General features: G+C 43.4%; 2 protein-coding genes across 3 annotated transcripts; one reads left to right on the plus strand and one right to left on the minus strand.

Annotated features, from left to right (window-relative positions):
* Window positions 1–2,858: 2,858 nt before the first annotated feature.
* Window positions 2,859–9,976, minus strand: ankrd40 (ankyrin repeat domain 40). The gene is made up of 5 exons (XM_086184684.1): window positions 9,435–9,976; window positions 8,639–8,787; window positions 7,783–8,421; window positions 6,821–7,002; window positions 2,859–5,495 (listed from the first exon to the last, which is right to left on the minus strand). Exons 1-5 carry the CDS (start codon window positions 9,566–9,568, stop codon window positions 5,352–5,354), a joined length of 1,248 nt encoding a protein of 415 aa, XP_086040810.1. The 5' UTR covers window positions 9,569–9,976; the 3' UTR covers window positions 2,859–5,351.
* Window positions 9,977–10,542: 566 nt separating this feature from the next.
* luc7l3 (LUC7-like 3 pre-mRNA splicing factor) lies at window positions 10,543–16,249 on the plus strand. Of its 2 annotated transcripts, XM_086184683.1 has the most exons (11): window positions 10,543–10,765; window positions 11,252–11,318; window positions 11,400–11,439; window positions 11,525–11,669; window positions 11,966–12,040; window positions 12,253–12,357; window positions 12,746–12,907; window positions 13,050–13,423; window positions 13,553–13,785; window positions 13,862–14,088; window positions 15,484–16,249. In XM_086184683.1, the coding sequence occupies exons 1-10, from the start codon at window positions 10,667–10,669 to the stop codon at window positions 14,053–14,055; spliced, it is 1,494 nt and encodes a 497-aa protein (XP_086040809.1). In that variant the 5' UTR covers window positions 10,543–10,666; the 3' UTR covers window positions 14,056–14,088; window positions 15,484–16,249. The 2 variants fall into 2 exon arrangements, with proteins under 2 accessions (XP_086040809.1, XP_086040808.1); XM_086184682.1 differs by having other exon boundaries at window positions 13,862–16,249.
* The last annotated feature ends 2,880 nt before the right edge of the window (window positions 16,250–19,129 follow it).

Raw genomic sequence — 19,129 nt, forward strand, 5'->3', positions numbered from 1 at the left:
ACGCACACACACACACACACACACACACACACACACACACACACTCTCACTCTCACTCTCACAGGTACAATGCATACACATGCGTACAAAAACTATAAAAATTAAGACACAGCAATCATTCAGCTGGTGTTACTGAGTATTTCTCACACACACACACACACACACACACACACACACATTCATGCTCTCGATTTCATTCAAAGCTGTTTTCTGTGTCTACTCACACTCACCCCCTCAGTCCCTGCACTCCTAACCTTCACCCCTCAAGACCCTGCATTCCCAGCATAGCCGCCACTGAGGCTACAGGGAATGTCACATATTGAAAAAAGCCACACGGAGCACCCCACGCCGAGCGCTCCGACTCTGCCTTCGGCACATATATTGTCTGCAAAACAGCCCTTGACTTTGACCTTCTCAGTGCACCCTCGGCATCTCTCTGAACTCAGTCCATAACAAAGTTGTAACTCATGTGATATCAAAAACAAGGAAGAGGTGCGCAGTTTTTGTTCTTCGTCCTGCAACTGTGCAAACATTTGTGACTCTTCTGCAACTCACGCAATGTCTGTGTCCGGAAATGTGCCTTTAAAATGTTGACAGCTGAAGAAGTGCTTCAAGAAGTGCAAAGAGAAAAGAAGAAAAGAAGATTCGGGCACAAAATTCACAGAAAATAAAATCAAAATTGGCTTGAACAGTAGTTTAAATAAGGGGTCCCCAATTTTCTCCCCTTGGGGCTGGTGGCCCCTAGAGCTGGGATCGGCTCCGGCTTGTTCAGGGTAAGTGGTACAGATAGTGGATGGAAGTTGGTGTAGATCGTCAAAAGATATCTAAAGGTTGTTTTCTGGTCTTTGTGCAAGTAAAGGGAACGGTTAGCCCAAGCCTTCTATTGAACAGACTTCCCAGCAAAGAGCAGAGATGGTGTCATGCATTCATGTGTTTTTCTAAATTAGAAGCTCCATGTACTGGTTTTGTGAATTATGCCTGTTAATGATAGGGTAAGAAATTAAACCAAGGGCCATAGTCCAAGCACATCGACCGGTGCCTGTGAGTGACGTCGCCCTCTGCCTACATTTGTAAAATGCTCTTAAGGGAACTTGACCATGCAGGTACATGGTACACGCCCATGACGGAGGCCTGGGAAGGTGGAGCTGGTTTAAAACAATGAAGGTGTTATGATTGTTCATACTAAGCTCATTACGTGTGTCTCACTCCAGAACAAAGGAGAGAGACACGTCCAGCCACAGCGGGGCCCTAAGCTGATCCCTCAGCCCTCGTCTAGACACACAACACAACATACTGGCAGACAGACATTTCAGACATTCATGTGCAGATTCATGGGTGTCCAGTGAGATGTACCCTGGTAACCATACATCCTGTTGTCTTTATCTGGAGACTTGGACACACACACACACACACACACACATTTTATCAACTCCATTCTGCTCAGATTATGCAACATTGTTCTCCAGGTTGAAATGTCAGAACATCCACATCTCTCCGCAGGAACCGATATATTCATTTCATTGAAGAGGTTAAGGATTCACATACATGTCAGTATGAACAAGGTGTTTATATTCCTGAAAAGGAACATGAAATGTCTCCAACACACTGCATTTATGACCGCCCCTGCAGAGAGGGCTCTAATTTCCTTTAATCTCTAACTCAGAACCTCACTCTGATCTGACTTTAATCTCTGACACAAGATGATGTCAAATAGCATCGGAGCAATCCAAGCAGGTACGTACGTCTCTCATCAAATGTTTATCCTCCTGACGTCAAAATGGGTGTGAGCATTTCTGGTGCTTTAGAGAAATGTTGTTCCAAGATTGAAGGGTCTGGGTATAATGGTCCTGGGTCTGAAATGATTACAGTCATGCAAAATTGGACATGCGACACGAGGTAATGCGACACGTACATGTAGCTGAGCCAGACGCATCACCAGAGCGGCAGGTGAGTGGATTGTGATCGATAGATTTCCCGAGACAGCTCTGATGCTCTGTGACATCACCTGGGTCCGATTAAATCCCCCAGATCAAAGTCGAATATTTAAGCGAGAACCGTCAGCTCAAAGTGAGTATTTGAGATCAAAGTCAAAGAGGTTTTTGATGTCGAGAGCCACGGCCCCTTGAACAATGAGCACTACTTTCTTACATTTACTGCTGTAGAAATGCACACGTGCATTGGTTTATTTGCACTGTTCCACACTGTGGTAGGTCCATTTGGACTGTTCTGTTCAACAGAAAAGAAGAAGACAGGGATTCAAATGTGTTCTTAGTGGTTTGGACGGGTATAGAACTCTATACTAGTATCCATTCAACCCACTACAACAGTGGTAATTAAGTTTTGTATTCATTCTTTAGAAAACCTGGTGTAGGAAGGCCACTGTTCTATTTAACAAGGTTGTTGTCTTTGAGAGATGACAAATTACTCACCAAATGATGATCATCCATCCAATACATGTGACATCACTCTACATGTTCCAGTACTAAAAGACTAGATCAGCTTACTATTCAGAAACTTGGGTGATGGCGCATCTCCTTGTAGACAAAGGAATAAGTGAATTTCAGTGTAAAGATTTGACAGGTTTAGAAAGATATTATTGCATGATCTTAATTTATTAGGATTCTCATTTTATCAGAGTGACACGCACTCTGGCACAACATGTGCAACTCTTGTGCTCCCTCTAGTGGCTGGAAAGATGGCTCAATGCACGTTCATACAGAAAATAACCTGCAACAGAATCTGTGCCGTATAAGAAATAGTCCTTTCTTCAAACTAAAAAAGTATGTCATGGACTAAATTGGTCAGGTGGACCTACTTTATAGACACAAATCCAGTTAGGGTGAAAAAGAGGGATGAGATCGAGTAGTTCACCATGCTTTATCAAAGAACAGATACAGGTCTCCAGAACAAAAGGAAAAAACAAAAACAAAACACAACTTGAACAGTGCCTAAGATTATTTCTACAAGTACACAGGATGTTCTGTATATAAAAATATCAGACTCTGGATGCATAGGTTAAGTCAAACTGTTTTCTGCTTTTTCTAGAACAACAAGCAATCCTGTGAATACAATGTTAGTCACCTCCTTTCCACTGAAAAACCCATATCAGACTTTCTGATCTCACTCACCCAGGGCAGAAAACCGGGGTGGGGTGGGGTGGGGGGTGGGGGTGTTTTCTCCCATAGTCCCACTCACTAACCCAATCTGCCTGCACACATCATTTAATAAAGCATTTAACATCGTTGGGAACATAAAATAAGCACTCTTGGTCATCCTGTCTTGTCACAGCCAGTGTCCTTGAAACACATTCTTGAACCCACATTGCACTTGCCTTCAACATCAGTGTCCCACTGTCCAACTTTAACCTCCACAATGGTAGACTTTTTGACACCAACACAACAGGCCTACCTGGTTTAAAAAAAAAAAACTATACAAATTAACAAATTAATAAAAAATATATCATAAAACATACAAATACAGTAAGAGCCTCAGGTATACATTTGAACAGTAAACAGTTACCACAGGTAAGAAACCTTTTTGATTGTAGGAAACGTGTAGTGTCAGTCTACAGCGCCACCGACGTTGATAGAACCCCAGCTTGAGTCAAAGGAAAGTAATGTGTGAATGAAAGCAGCAGTGACGTAAGCACATAAGGTAACATGGCTCCTGACTTGTCACAACGTTCTGTAATTCTGATGAGAACTATTTATTTAGCCATTAGTGTAACGAGTCATCTCTTCATTATGGTTTTCAGTTAAATCAGACTTCAAAGGGCCAGATTTACTAAACAGCGCCGAATTCTGTGGATAAGCTAACAATGCGCGATATTTATAATTTTTTTTCTTATAAATACATACGCGATGAGGTCAAAATTATCTGTCCATGTCCATTTAGTAAAACATTAATGAAAGTGTAATGCAGATCTGGCCCTTTAAAGTGTCTTCTGATAAAGCTACCACATAGAAAACTAATGGTTAGAATTCGACTGGACACTCAAACTGATGTCCAATACATCAAACGACCATCTGGATAGAGAACCCTATCAGGGTGGACATTTGGAAAAAGGTCAGGAAAGTCTTCAAGTGTCATGAACGCACAAACGTCCCTTTTTCCTTAACAAAACTAACACTTTCTGAAGTGAACTCTCATAAACGTTCTCTGCTGTAAGTATCTCTGCTGGCTCAATTAGTTTTTGGTTTTAATCAAAGCTAAACAGAAAAAAAAACAAAACAAAACAGCAAATGTTTACTCAACAGAAGGCGCGTCTTATATGATAAGTTAGGTGGGAGCCTCAAACACAACCTTTACTGGGACTCCAGTGTTGTTACTCCAAAGCGCGACGTGTTAACCTGCGTTATTAGTAATAATTGACACAGCTCAGAACTACAAAAGAAATACTTCACAGTTGACAGTTTAAATGTGACTGAACCAAGTAACGTACTGCCAAGCAGGAGTGATGATGATGTACTGTAGAAGAAGAAGGGAAAAAAAAGGTCCGGCTTCAAACAGCAAAAATTGTGTCACACAGAAATATTAAAAGAATTGTTTCCACAGTGTCCATGTAGGTAAATCATTACACCTACTCAAATGTGTACGTGTTTGTTTGTGTGTGTGTGTGTGTGTGTGTGTGTGTGTGTGTGTGTACGTGTCGGCTGCAATTAAAGGAACCAACGATACCTCAACCTTAATGATTTAGGCAAGTAATGGATACCCCTCTGCCAGAAAGACACTAAGGTTTATGCCTACAGCATGTATGAAGGTCTGTATCTCAGCTGGAATATACCACGCCACTCTGTAGGTCAGTTTGCTAACATAGTTGCATGTCTACTGTGCAGCAACTGGCCCTGATCTCTGCTCTAATGAACTTATCAGTAAGCATTACATGAATCCCTCCCGTTGTTCTCTGCGCTCGGTCTAATCAGACCGTGGTCCACAGCTAGTGTAGGGGTGTGTCTATATAAGGCTATTGTAGAAACCCATTCAAGTCCAGTCCATAACGGAAGACAAACCAATGTCCCGACCCCCCCTGTTGTCCCACCGGAGCCTTGGCACAAAGTGCAGTGGGCGGAGATAAAGATAGGAGAGAGGGGCCCAAATACTTTCTCACATAATCCAGGACACCATGCATCAGTAATCTCTTAGAACTAGTTGGGTACACTAAAGCGGCAGGAGGGCCAGAGGAGGACAATAGCTGCAGAACTTGAAAAAACAAATCCTGGTTAGGAAATTGGCAAAACACCAAAGCTGAACAAAGCTTGACAAGGGACCTGGGCAGGCAACTATTAATGGCTGCTTGAGGGTAGCAACAGAAGCCCATTGTAAGCAGGGAGACCTCGGGCTCTGTGGCAGCTCTAGTAGGTGAGGCGGGACGCCTTCATGTTGTAGCAGGGTCTGTCTGTTAGGCCCCCTGTCCCAGAGAAAAGGGATAGACCCTCCGCCTTCTCCAACACCACCTCCAGCTCCTGAAAGTCCTGCAGCCGAGCCACATCTTTGTCCTAGACACGAAAGGGAAATCACATTAAATCATAAATGGTTTCCACTACTGATCAATTATTTAATGTTACAGCGTGAAGTGTGAGAATTTATTTCTCATCCACCACAAGGACGTCTCTCTGTACCTCACTAGCGCGCACAGTGCACTGTGTGAGGTTGATAAGTGACAGAGGGATTAGTGGATTCATTACTATTACTGTTGAGTGTAAAACCAATCCAACTGACAAGCCAAGCGTAGACGGGGAGATCAAAAATAATAGTTTTACAGTCATTTTCAACCCAACCACACAAAAGACTTGTACTTTATCAGATCTGGTGTGTAATGAGGCAGGGACGGGCGGGGGAACGCGAGTCAAAAACCACCTACAGACGTTAGGCAACATCCACCCTAATTAGGTTTCATTTAATAATAAGAATTTTAACTACCAAACATTTGAAAGCTCTCCTGCAGCCTGTGTCCGTTCGCGTCGCTGTGTTGTGTGGACTCTGGAGGTGCAAAACAGCAGCACTATGATGAGAGTTGGCGCATCATGCGACTCCACGCAGTGATGTTATCTCCACCTTGTATTCACTTACCTGAGTGGTAGGGGGTGGGAAGGGGGGGGGGGGGGGGGACTCTGAAAAAAACACTAACAATTGTGGACAATCCCGGCAATTTTTCCTGTCATCTTCCGACAATTCTGCGGGGTTGTCACATCTAAACATGGGAGCCCCGAGTGAAGCATCGCTATCTTCTACCAAAAACACACCGCAGCACAATGTTTGGTTTTTGTGTTTTCCTCTCTTTTGAGCATGTGAGCTCTCGTCCCATCGCCACAGCTTCCTCCAGCCAATGACAAAAAGCTGAAAAAGCTGGACGAATGTGCTTTACTACCAGGCTATCTTTCTGTCCCTTGGACCTTCATGCGCTCTTTTAGCAGCAGTTCCATTGTTATCGGCAGGAGCAGATAAATCTCCCGTCTCAAATTTACTCCTCAGCTTTCACTGCAACTGACTAACCCTGACCTTCACGCGCATGTCCTGAGAACAGGACCGGTCATGCAGTGTTTCTAAAAACGTGAAATCATCATGACATTGTACTCAGACTCGTGCAGACGGTGATCATCTTAGTTCAAATTGAACCTCATTAGCGTGGATGTAGTCTGAGACGGCTGTGTCATGTTTATTGAATTAAACTGGAGAGAGAAAAATATTCTGTTCTATTTGTGTTAATTAACAACCATTACGGAAAGACAGAAACAAACTGGAGTCCAGAAACTTCCTTCAAAAGGGGGATTTGTTACGATGGATCGAGGATGAGGGGATGAGGCACAGCCATATTTCATACCTTTCTTAACATGGTGTTTGGCAGCTTGCGGATCTTCTCCACGTGCTCTGCGCTGATGTCTAATTCACGGCAGCAAACCCTCAGGAGGGAACGGTAGGTGAGCTCCTGGCGGTCCAGCTCCACCTCAATGAAGTCGTTCTCCCGCGCATTTGGGTTCTGAATACGCACCTTTAACACCAACTCTACACAAACAGACCATCGTGATACTTTATTATCATTCACAGCAACAATAATGTGTTTCTTCAAGATGGATATTGACCTAAGGAGAGTCACTCTCTTAATGACACGTTTGTAATTCAGCACTGACATACAATCAGCACGTACGAGGCAGTTAAGTGTTAAGTCAGCCACAGTGACATGCTAGAGTCTGTCGGTTGCCTGGCAACTTAGTGGGGGTTTAACACCAGCAGCAGGTCACTGCCTCTAGCCAACTAATAGCCAAACCACCCAACTCCTAACACTAGAAATATCTGTGGACAAATAACGCAAACATGTTAATAACAGACTGACGTGGAGGGGCTGGAGAGCACATTCTTTTTTTTTCTTCTTTTGCCTTTTTGCGGGGACAGGTTAGCTACTTCCAGATTTTATACTAAGATAAACTAACCATCTCTATCTTTAACATAATGAATGAGTGGTATTTCTGTACTATTAAAAAAAAAATTGTGAAAGCGTACTTATAACACACAAAAAAAAAATCCTTTTAAGTACTTTTCCATGCCTGAATGCAGTAGGAGACATTTTTCATCAAGGTTCCTGTCAGACTGGCATCAAATAATACCAACTGTTGCTGCAGGACAGATTCATCTTAAATTATGATTGTGCGATATTTAATGTACTTTCCACAACCAAAAATCAATGTGCTCTAAAGTTTCTATACAAAATAAATGGTATTCTGTCACATTTCCAGTGTTGGGGTCAGTATGTGTGCATTGACGGTTCAACGCAAATAATTTCCTCACCTTGTACGTTGACGGGGAAGGTGCTAGTGAAGAAGAATGGCTGGAAAGCTGGCAATTGTCCACCATTCTGTCCATAGGTAAGCTGCTGCGGGACAGACTGCTGCCTGCTCATAGTTGGGTTAGCATTGGCCACCGGGGCCTGCACCTGACTGGTGGTGCTGCAGGCCAAGCTTGGGCTGGGTGAGGCCAACGGAGGAGAGCACATGGTGCCATTGTGTGCCACTGTATGGGGGTAGTCTGCATGGTTGATGAGATGAGGCTCCACTGACAGGTCCATGGGTACTGTGCAGTTAACAACCGAGTGATTGTGGGACGTTGCCGAGCTAATGCCGTTTTGCTCAGCCACAGGAATGAATTCCCCAGCCTGGGCTTGGCTGTGAGGGATGGGGCTTGCAGAGGCAGAGGGGTCATCAGAGACTAAGCTCTGGGACTTTGGAGGCTCCTGGGTTGGAGAAAGGGAGGGTGAATTGCTGTCTGTGCTCTCAGTGTGTTCTCCAGAACCATTATGTGCAAGGTGCTGGGCCAGGAGGAGCTCTGTCTTGTTATCCATCTTGGAGTACATGAAGGGTGGGTTAGCCAAGTAGTTGGGGATGATTGGCAACTCGGGCTCCTTGACTTCAGGCACTTCCTCCACCTCAACTACAGGAAAAACACCATTACAAAAAAATTAAATACTGCTTTAAAAGTCAAAGGGTGAAAATCTGACAACTTTGTCTATATATAAAAACACTGTATAAATGACAACATCCATGGCTAAAGATGCACATTACACATTTATCTATCTCACTCACAGTACACATGACAGATATTACACCATAATAAGTTCATGCAGTAACAGGACCAACTGGTAGCTTACCTCCTAACAGTCGTTTGATCTCTGGTTTGGACGTGAGCTGTGAGGCCAACTCATCCTTAGCCGTGAGGATTTCTTTGTCTGCTCCGCAACTGAGTAAGTAGGACACTATGTGCTTATGGTTCCTCTTGCACGCCCAGTGCAGACATGTCCTGGTGAGATTATTGACTTATGACTTCAGGTGATCAAGGTGGTCCATAATGAAGACCACTTGAGAGTTACATTTACAAGGAGCCATGTGTAATTGCATTTCTAGTGTAGCAAACTAGGAAAGATGATGAAGAGGTACTAGCACTCAGTCACTGACTTTTATTGTCGGATGTACCTAACTTTGAGTTAACTGTGAGTTAAATAATCTTTATCTATTTCTCACATGAACAAACAAGAAAGTCTCAAGTTATGTTGCAGCAATTTTGGGGAGGTGCTTATACACAGAAATATACGTTTCATAAGGATTTAATACTGTAATGTCACCTTTAATTAATGTCACCGATAGCATGAGAATACAGCTGTTTAATTTTCTTTTTTTCAGGATTGGAGCAGCAACAGTTCAGTCCTTCTGATGTGCGCTTTATACTTCAAACCATCCCAAACTTCAACTGAGTGTTCAGATAAGCTAAATCAAATATGGCATCTCAGGCCGATTAACAAGCCTCGCTTTGCCTAATAGGATAACAGTGAGCAATTTTAATCCCTTTAACATAGCAGTTGGCTGTTTTTCCAACAAGTGTCAATGTATGAAAACCTGTACAGCAATTTAAATTTAAACAGACCATTATTTTTCGTACAAACTACTTACCATCCATTTATTTCATTTTGTGAATTGACGTTTACGCCACTCTCCACCAATGTCCGCACTTCGTCTATATCCCCGATGGCAGACGCCTCTCTCAGTCGCTCTTGTAGTTCTTTATCCAACGAAATCGTGGACATTTTGGTACAGACGGCTAGCGTTGCGCGTTCATAAGATACACAAACGACTCTCGGTTTAAGTTGCCAATATTAGTTGACAAACGACTTTTCTACTGATGGCACACAAGTTCACTAAAAATAGACTTGCCAGCTAGCATTAGCTACCGGGCTAACATTACCTACTGGGTAGCTTAGCTAGCAGTATCTGTGGTGCTAGCAGGTGGCATCAAATCACTTCCCCTTCTCCGGCGGAGTTTTGGCATCTATAATGTTGGTTACTGGCTAGAACACAGTCGCCATTTGTTTATGTTGTTGCTTCGATATCAGCACCACTGTCAACACCCGCCTCACTCATTCAGTCTGTCGGCGGTGTCAGAGCTCCGTCAGCAGGCTGCGACTGCGAGAAGCACCGCCGCCTCACCATCGGGTCGGGGGGGACATGTTTAGATGTAACAACAGGAACCATAACTTTAGTTCCCCACTGAAAACTCTCATTTGTCAGTGTACCCTGTGTGAAATGGTGTGGCATTGTCAAATTTTTGCTTAAGTCGTTAAGTAAATACGTACCTGGACCGCAATTGTATAATTTGGAGTTTGAGCTGTTATATAGTTTTACCTATCACAGGTTGTATTGCGAAGTGATGTGTATTTTTAACGCAAGTCCCCATACGTGTGACTGACGAGCTAATTATTAAGTTGTGTTCATAGTATTTTTAATTGACTTTGGTCCCACTTGACGAAATTATTCACCGAAAAGGAAAAAAAATGCTGTCACTTATTGTGGTTTGAAGCAACTGGTATGCTCATTATCTTAAACGTAATAACCAAAATGTTTAATAAGTATTACCAATAGTTATGTTATGATTAATTGCAATTTCATACTGTAAACATGTAAATGGTTATGTATTTTGACACCTACTGCTTATGTTACCGTTATTTACACGACACAGCGTGGAGCGCCATTGTCAGCCTTGTACTTCCGGTTCAGAGACCGCAGGGGCGATGTCACTACAACTGCCATTTTGACTAGAGATACTTAGAGCGCAATAGATGGTGTGAACTGGCGCTCCAAGAGAAACCGTTGTATTATCAAATAAAGGCTACACTTTTTTAGGTGAAATGCTTTCCGCAGCCCAGTTACTCGATGAGTTAATGGGCCGAGATAGAAATTTGGCCCCCGACGAAAAGCGATCCAACGTGCGATGGGACGACGAGAGCGTAAGTTAGCATTCCATGTATCGTTAGCCAACGAGTTTGTCAGGGCTAACATAGCTAAGATACCTTAAGTCTTTGGCGGAAGAAGTTTGCTTTATGTTGTTTTGTGTTTTTAATTCTAATTTCAATAATAACGCATTTAATATGTAGCGTCTCAGTTAACACTGCGTTAAAGCCTAATACCGACGGAAGCTCGCATTGTGTGTGCGGTCCTGGCAAGCTAATCCTTGCTAGCAGCATTAGCATGAGACCAGTGTTGGTCATTGGCACTGATGGAGAACCGTGTGCTTTTATCTGTGTTCTGATTTTAACTGATCACGTGGAGTTTGATCAGGGTCATGTTTTACTCTGAATCTGTTACTACAACCTGGTCGGCTAATTGTGTTTTCCATTTAACAGAAGTCAACTAGGGTGACCCGATTCGATGAAACTAAGTTTTGGAGGGAGAATTAAGAGTTTGAATTGACTGAAATCTCTCTGTATTGTCAGGTCTGTCGGTATTATCTGTGTGGCTTCTGTCCAGCGGAATTATTCACAAACACCCGTTCTGATTTGGGTAAGTCAGACACGTGTAGAAATACTTAAACCATTTCTGATAGAAAAGTATATTGACTGATGTGTTCATCTTCTCTTCCAGGCCCTTGTGAGAAAATCCACGATGAAAATCTTAGGAAAACGTAAGTTTTGGTTGCTGTTTGATAAATCATTCTTTGTGTCTTGAAATTATCTGAAAACATCCTAATTTTAACGCATTTTGTACAGGTATGAGAAAAGCTCTCGGTTCATGAAGGAAGGCTATGAGCGGGACTTCCTGCGCTATCTTCAGTCGCTCCTTGCAGAGGTGGAACGGCGGATTCGTAGAGGCCATGCCCGACTTGCTCTTTCTCAGGCTCAGCAAAATGCAGGGGTTTGTCTCTCAGTTTTTTGACATTGTTACATGGATATTTCTTCTGCAATGTGTTGGCCTGCTTTTCCCCTCAAAGATCAGGGACCAACAAATAAATTATAAAACTGATTGACATTGGTATCTGCAACATCTCTTCCATCCCTTATTCTCGGTCACAGTAGGAGTCATTTTGACCCAATCTGTTGGATAAAACCTGAGTCTGGGTCTAGGCTGGGCTGAAGGTTTTAGATTTGGGTCATAATCAGTAGAAGAAAGTGTTATTGCTGCCTGAAAATACATTGCTTTTGTTGCTGCAGGGTCCTGGTCCATCAGGAAAGAATGAGGAGAAGGTTCAAGTTCTAACAGAGAAGATTGAAGACTTAGTTGTGCAGGTTTGTAATGAATAATATCAGTTAAGTGACACAGAAGTGAATAACCAGGTTATTTGTGTATACTAAGGAGGAACTGGATCAGAGATGTGTTTTACTCTGAGCTTGTATCACATGGAGGTTGCAAAACCTGACACATGTAACTGTCAATGTGAAAATGAAGAATGGGGATCAAATGGATAATAAAAAAATAACATAGTTTTGTTTTTGCTCAGATTGAAGAGCTGGGTTCAGAGGGGCGTGTGGAGGAGGCCCAAGGGATGATGAAGCTGGTGGAGCAGCTGAAGGAGGAGCGGGAGCTGCTCAGCTCCACCCCCTCGGTGAGTCTGTGACTCCTCAGTAACTCCAGGCTGATATCTGAACAGTTTCAGCAGAACAGGATTTTAAAAAGTGGAAGTATTTTCTTTTGTGTTTGTACTACTGACAAGTCACTGTAGAATTGGCTGGAATTTAGTCTCAATCTAAGTGAGTTGTCTCGATTATTTAGCCGTCAGTTTACCTGCATTTATTTGTTGCATGTGAAACTATCCGTTCACTACACCAGACACCCTGAAGGTCTGGCTGTTGCCTCCTGAGGGCATTCATAACTGATTGATTCTCGGCTTGATTTTGCCAGTCCTGCCAACATTCATCGTGGTGTTCCTCTACCATAAATGCCTTGAAAGCAGCGGAGCGATAACCAAGTGAGTGATGTGCTTTTTTATTCAGACCATCGAGAGCTTCGCAGCCCAGGAGAAACAGATGGAAGTGTGTGAGGTGTGTGGTGCCTTCCTGATTGTGGGTGATGCTCAGTCCAGAGTGGACGACCACTTGATGGGGAAGCAGCACATGGGCTACGCCAAGATCAAATCCACCGTAGAGGAGCTCAAGGTAACAGATGTAACAGAGACTACTGATGGAAATGCACCATGTGGGATATTTAGTCCAGAATGTTGACGAGGATCCAAGAGAATACATGTTTCGATCAATCATTTGTAAGTTTAATTGTCGGTTCTTTCTCGTTTACTTTCAGGAGAAACTACGGCGCCGCTCAGAGGATCCCCAGGGTGAAAGCCCAGCCATTAGGAAAGACCGAGAAGACCGCGAGCGAGAGAGGGAGGAAAGGGAGAAGAAGCGCAAAGAGGAGGAAGAGAAGGAAAAGGAGCGGGAGAAAGAACGAGAGAAGGAGAGGGAACGTGAGAGAGAGCGGGAGCGTGACCGGGAGAGAGACAGGGAAAGAGACAGAGAGCGGGAGCGAGAACGAGACAGGGAGAGGGACAGGAGGGGACGCCGAAGCCACTCCAACAGCCGCCATTCCAGTCGGACATCTGACAGGAAAAGGAGCAGGTCCCGTGATCGTCGGAGGTCCAGGAGCAGAGACAAGGAGAGGGATCGCAAACGCAGCAGGTGTGCCTGATGATAAAGCTGCAAGCTGTCAGAGGACATTCAGACTCTTTCAACGTTACTGACTGCAAAACATTCCTCCAAAACTCTTTTAGCACATTTCCTTAATATTCACTTTCCCCATTTGTCTAGGAGCCGGGACAGAGATCGGGACAGAGACAGGGACCGGGACCGGGACCGGGACCGGAGGCGCAGCCGCGAGCGCTCTGACAGAAAGCGACGCTCCCGCAGTCGAGACAGGAGGAGGTCTCGTAGTTCAGAGCGTAAATCTCACCGCCATCGCAGCCGCAGCAAGGACAGGGACAGGGACAAGGACAGAGATAAGGAGAGAGACCGGGACAGAGAGCGGTCATCAAAAGACAAAGGTACCACAAATGTCCTCATTTCACACCTCATTAGTGTTTGCAGATTTCTTACAAAATACGTACGTTTGTTATTCAGACCGTAAGACGAGAGAGGAGAGGAGCAGCAGCAGCTCCAAGAAAGACAAGCACTCTGACGGAGACTCAGCCGCCATCAAGGCTTCGTCAGAAGCGGAACCGATGGAGACGGAGGCTGCTGCCTCGGCCTCCTCCCCTCTGCTTAACGGCCAGCAAGAGCTCCTCCATTCTGAAGGTGACACTCAGTCCAATTAAAACTGATCTGATAGGACCTCAGATCAGGCTCAGGTAAGTGCGTCCTCCTCCTTACTGCCCCCTGGCTCTCAAACCCCCCCAACCCACCACCTCTCCCACAACCCCCACCTCTCCCATCTCCCCTACCCACCCCTTCACCCTACCTCTCCTCCCACCCTGTTTACATTCAGTTCAATGCCTATGATTTTTGTCTTATGTACAATGTGCATATATATCTTTATCCTGTTTTCGAATAGTGCATCATAAGTATGCACTGAAGATGAAGGACTAGGCCCGATGAGTGAGAAGAAGGTAGAAAACATTCACACAAAGCCAAGAGGGAAAGGCCAGTGTAGTCCTGAGCAAACATGCCCGGAGGTACCCCTCGTTTTGTATCGGTTTTGAACCTTCTAGATGTATATTTGTCTGTGGACAAAATGGCAGAAAAATATTAACCAGTCCAATCCATTTTTCCTGCCTGTATTTACCTGTTTTTGTTTTGTTTCTTTTATTTATTTTACATTTTGCGGTCAAAACTGTAAAAACTAAATTCAAGCACTGTGTGTCTATGTGCATCTATATCCAGGAGAGTTCTTACTCCTCGTATGTAATCACACAGACATACTTCATTAAAAAAAAGAAGCAGCAGTAAACAGCCTTTGTTTTTGCCTCAGTCATAACTCAAATGCCATGGGTTTGTTGTCCAGCTTACTGTGCCTGATAATGCCATGCAGTGTGTGTTTTGGTTGGGGTGGGAGGGCGGGTTGGCGGGTGGGGGTGGGGGTTGTAGCACCAGGGGAGGGGTGGCCTAACGTAACTTACTAACTTGGAGGGGTAGGGTCTATCGAATGAATTGCAGCTGACTTCCATACCTCACACAGCGTTGGTGTTGTGAGCGAGACCACATGAGAAAAAGGGCAAATTAAAAATCATGGATACTCTGACTGTCAAACTGTGCAGGTACTCACCCCAGGTACTCCTTTCTCTACCCACATCCATTTCTGAATGCTGTTGCCTGTCAGAAACAATTCTGTACTTCTCCTGAACATGAAAAGCTTGAATTGTGTTTTGTCTTTGTTAGCCTGCTTGATTTACCTCTGCCAACAGTTGAAAATGTCCCTGGTAGGCATACTTAGCGTACCCTAGAGGTCTCTAGTATGGATAGTTTGTATTATTAACACTCTTTTCACATTGGCGAAGGGAATATCAAACAGGGTTGTTGTCTGTATAATTTTTTTTTTTCTTGTATTTTTAAAAGACTTTTTCCAGGTTGATCAGAAACATTTTTATATCAGGATATCCAGTCAGACAAAAGAATTTGGCAGCAAATGGACTGTGTTTCTGTCTCTGTGTTATGAGCTACACCTCTTTAAGGGGACATATATTCTGATGAGAAGTTGTTGGGACCTTTGCTAACGTGACATCTTATGAACATCTTTTGCTCAACAGGGGAAGCTGGGAGAACTGACGGGAGGAAGACTAGGAAGAGCGCACCCATCCTTTCCTTGAACCTGACACGTCGCTGCTTAAAAACAAGGTGAACCACAAAATGTGTAGTGGCTTATTTAAAAAAAAAAGAAGAAGAAACAAATATGAGAGAGGAAAAAATAAAACAAAAAAAAAAGAGAAATGGATTGATTTTCATGTTTGATTACCTGTCTATCTATTGGCTGGATGAGAGGGGTAGTTGTGGTTCATCTAATGTATTTTTTTTTATTTTTTATTTTATTTTATTTTTTTGGTCGAGATGTCAACCAAGACATCACATTTAATACCAAACTTGGAGGCGGAGTTCATTGTGGGTTTTTGTCTCTCTCTCTCTCTCTCTCTCTTTCGCTCTCTCTCTTTAAGAATCTTCATACATCCTCCTTGTTTCTTGACATTTAGTGCAAATTAAATTTAAAAAAAAAAAAACAGTGCTTGTGGTTTGTTTTTGGTTTGTCAGGTTCCACTTCACTTCCTGATTTTTTTTTTTTTTTTGAAGAGTCGGTTTAAAAGCGTATGTACAATGTTAGTCCCGTTATCAGCGTGACTGGTTTTCCTCCTCCACTTTAGAGCTCACATTGATTGCTCTTGTCCCCTTTTACTGTAAAATATCCTGATTTAATTTTGATCAAAAACCCTTTTTTTTTTTGAAGACTGAAGATTTGTTTTAAGTTTGCTCTGCTTTTAAATGTCCATGTGATCATGATGAATAAAAAGTAAAGATTTGTGACTGTGGTGTGGTTTCTTCGCCGGCATTTGGACTCTTGATTAAACCACGTCTGTATATTAAATTGAAACTCATGAAAGTATTGTATTTCATGTTAAGGGCTGTGTTTGGTGGCTGTTTTTTGCGTCAGAAAAAAACAACAAAAAAAACACCCCCGGCAAATGACAGTAAAACACACATTCACTTAGCTGAAATATGAATTAGTATCAATATGTATTAGATATGCATTATTAATTAAACCATGACTGCATGACAACCACAAAAATTGCTGATTTTGAACCGTACTGCTGCATACATTTTGGCTTTATTTTTTTTAATGAAATGTACCTTTTTGGACATTTATTTACTCTGAAAAGGTTTTTTTTATTTTTAATCATGCTAAACGACAAAAAAAAGGTTTTATTGCCAGCAGAAAGGTTGTACATTGGACTTGAGAAATGTTGAAATGAACAGTCATTTCATAGCATTTGTTTGATATTTTCCAATCGCATTTTGACTTTTTCACCTAAAGATGTAGCACAAATCCACAGCGCATTAAGCCACCAAGTATGGATGCTGCTCGTACCTGTACTCGTTACTGTCCAGGTGAGGGCAGCGGTAAGGAGCTTGTTACAGGAACGACCTCATGACTGTTTCCCAGCTGAAGTATTAAGGTCAGTTTGGGGTCATGACGTGGACGGCTGGGTGTTTTCGTGGTTAGTTGGTGTCGGGCCTGTGTGCTTAAATGTGTGGTGTCCAAAGTTTTTCATACTACTCTTCAGAAAAACAAATTTATTGCAAAAAAATATACTGCCTAAAACACTCATTTCTGTAGAGTTCCTTTCATTTTCGTATTTGGGCTGAAGTTAATTGATTTTTTTGAAAACTTGATGCTTAATGAGTCTTCTATGACTTGAAGTAGTGTTATACAATTTTGAAACGGTTTTAAATGATAGTTGCTGTAAAGCCGTTCAGCAGACAGAACTCAAGTGTGAAGTCCACGTTCCACTGGTGGCTAAGAGCCTCCTCGGGACCTGCTGGTGTGGAGCACCGGCCTCCATCAGGGCTCAACCATCATGACAAACCTGGAATAATCATAGCATCGGGAAAAAGTCATGGAAATATAATTCACGAATCCCAGAATATTAACCACAAATACAGGCTTAAGTTGTAAATGTGTGTGACAGAAGCTCCTCATATCTCTCACAAACATGCCTCTCCTTGTTCACTTCACATGATTTTTTTTTTGTGTGTCTTTGTTCTGACCTTTCCAGACCAGGTGCCTGTGGAGTTGGCGGCAGGAGCGGGTTTGTTTAGTCATCGTGGTTACTGCTGCTGGCATTCGAGTCAGTCGCCCACCAGGGTTTACAAACCACACCCCACTGACTAAGACCTGAACCACAGGGCAGGAAAAAAAAAAAAAAATCCCATAAAGGTAACGCCGGTTTGATTTGTACGAAACAGCCGACCTTCATCAAAGTGAACTGACTCAGTTCATAAAGCACTTTTCTACCTTTGTTGCGCTCAGAAAGCTTCATCACACGCACACAAACACACACAGGAGGATGCCATGCAAGGGGCCATCGTTGGTGTCTTGCCTGTGGACACAGGGATTGGACCAGCAACTTTTAGATTCTAGACAGCCACTATACCCCCTGAGCCAGCAGCAGCAGCAACATGCTATATCATCACCAGACAGGTGTTCTCCAGGTGACTCTGTTGGTGTCAGTGTTTTTTGGGTCATTTCTTTGATGCTCTGTCTCTGGGCCTCCTGGGTTTCGTTGTCCTGTGACGAACTGTGAGCGTAGGAGGTAGTGTTCAGGAAGGTGAGACTCAGGCTCACATAGACGCGGTCATCTGAGCCGGTTCTGGGCGATGGTGTTAGCCTCCTCCAGGATGCTGGTGTTGGTGCTGGTTTTTCGGGGGCACCTCTGCCGATGTGCCTCAACTGCCTTCAGGTACTTCACGTGGTCCAGGGTTCCGATCCGTACGTGGGCATCTCTAACGCTGGCTGATCAAGAAAGCAAAGCTGGATGTGTGGCAGTGTTAGAAACTGAATATTTGAGTCAGCTTGCTAGGAAAAACTGACTGGCTTTGGCTTCTAGTATAATCCAGGTCACATCCTCATTGTCCCTGCCAGTCTGGCAGATTACAGACCAGAGGTGATCATCAAGTTGTCTGGTGAAATATAAAGCAAAGGCCTCGCAATCCTGGTAATCATCTGTATGTCAGAGCTACAAGGCGTCACCTGATCGTGGATCGTGTGACAGTTTATCATTCTGCATGATTTCTGGCTTTGAAATGAAAATATTCTGATTCTTTGACATTTTTTTGTCCTGCTGCATTGGTCTTCAAAAGCCTTTGAAATATTAAAAGCTTGATCATGCAAGTTGACCATGAATTGATTTTTTTCTTGCGTGCCATATTTGTTGAAGCTTTCTTTCAGGAGAAATACACCGTACAAATGTTATTGTGCCTTATTCAACAGCAGGGGGCAGTCTGTAATTGTTTTAAATGTGCTCGTCAGTGCATCCACATTCACACAACTTGACTTAAAACAGTGTCAGAGAACATTAACACAATCTGTCATGAGGGAAGCTGTTTCTTTTTGGGGGGGTTGAAGTGCAGCGAGGGGAAAAAACAAGGAAGCAACAAAAGGAAGTCAGCGAGCCGAAAAGGCGATGTAATGAAAAACAGAGCAGGAAACTAAGGGAGACAAGAGGGAGTCAAACAAACCGTGCTGCTAAATGTTTAGAGTGTAAAAGAAGAATGCTCCTATAGCCGCTTTTATGATCTTGTAGCTCCCCAAGAGAAGGTCAGGGGGGACGCGGCATGCAGATGATACAGAGGAGAAAACCATTCATCAGTGCTGTCACTGCTGTCTGATTAATGATCCCAACTCCA

Source organism: Aulostomus chinensis, chromosome 18 (genome assembly GCF_037954235.1).
Source record: "Aulostomus chinensis isolate RoL2024-O1b breed Wild chromosome 18, RoL_Achi_v1.0, whole genome shotgun sequence".
Classification (NCBI taxonomy): Eukaryota; Metazoa; Chordata; class Actinopteri; order Syngnathiformes; family Aulostomidae; genus Aulostomus; species Aulostomus chinensis.

Bases quoted from the DNA above. Each gene is read 5' to 3' on its own strand.
- ankrd40 (XM_086184684.1), bottom strand. From the start codon at position 9,568: ATGTCCACGATTTCGTTGGATAAAGAACTACAAGAGCGACTGAGAGAG. The intron at 8,788-9,434 runs GTAAGTAGTTTG...TAATCTCACCAG, and splicing joins CAAAATGAAATAAATGGATG to GACATGTCTGCACTGGGCGT. The intron at 8,422-8,638 runs GTAAGCTACCAG...TTTTTCCTGTAG, and splicing joins GATCAAACGACTGTTAGGAG to TTGAGGTGGAGGAAGTGCCT.
- luc7l3 (XM_086184682.1), top strand. From the start codon at position 10,667: ATGCTTTCCGCAGCCCAGTTACTCGATGAGTTAATGGGCCGAGATAGA. The intron at 11,319-11,399 runs GTAAGTCAGACA...CTTCTCTTCCAG, and splicing joins AAACACCCGTTCTGATTTGG to GCCCTTGTGAGAAAATCCAC. The intron at 13,424-13,552 runs GTGTGCCTGATG...CCATTTGTCTAG, and splicing joins AGGGATCGCAAACGCAGCAG to GAGCCGGGACAGAGATCGGG.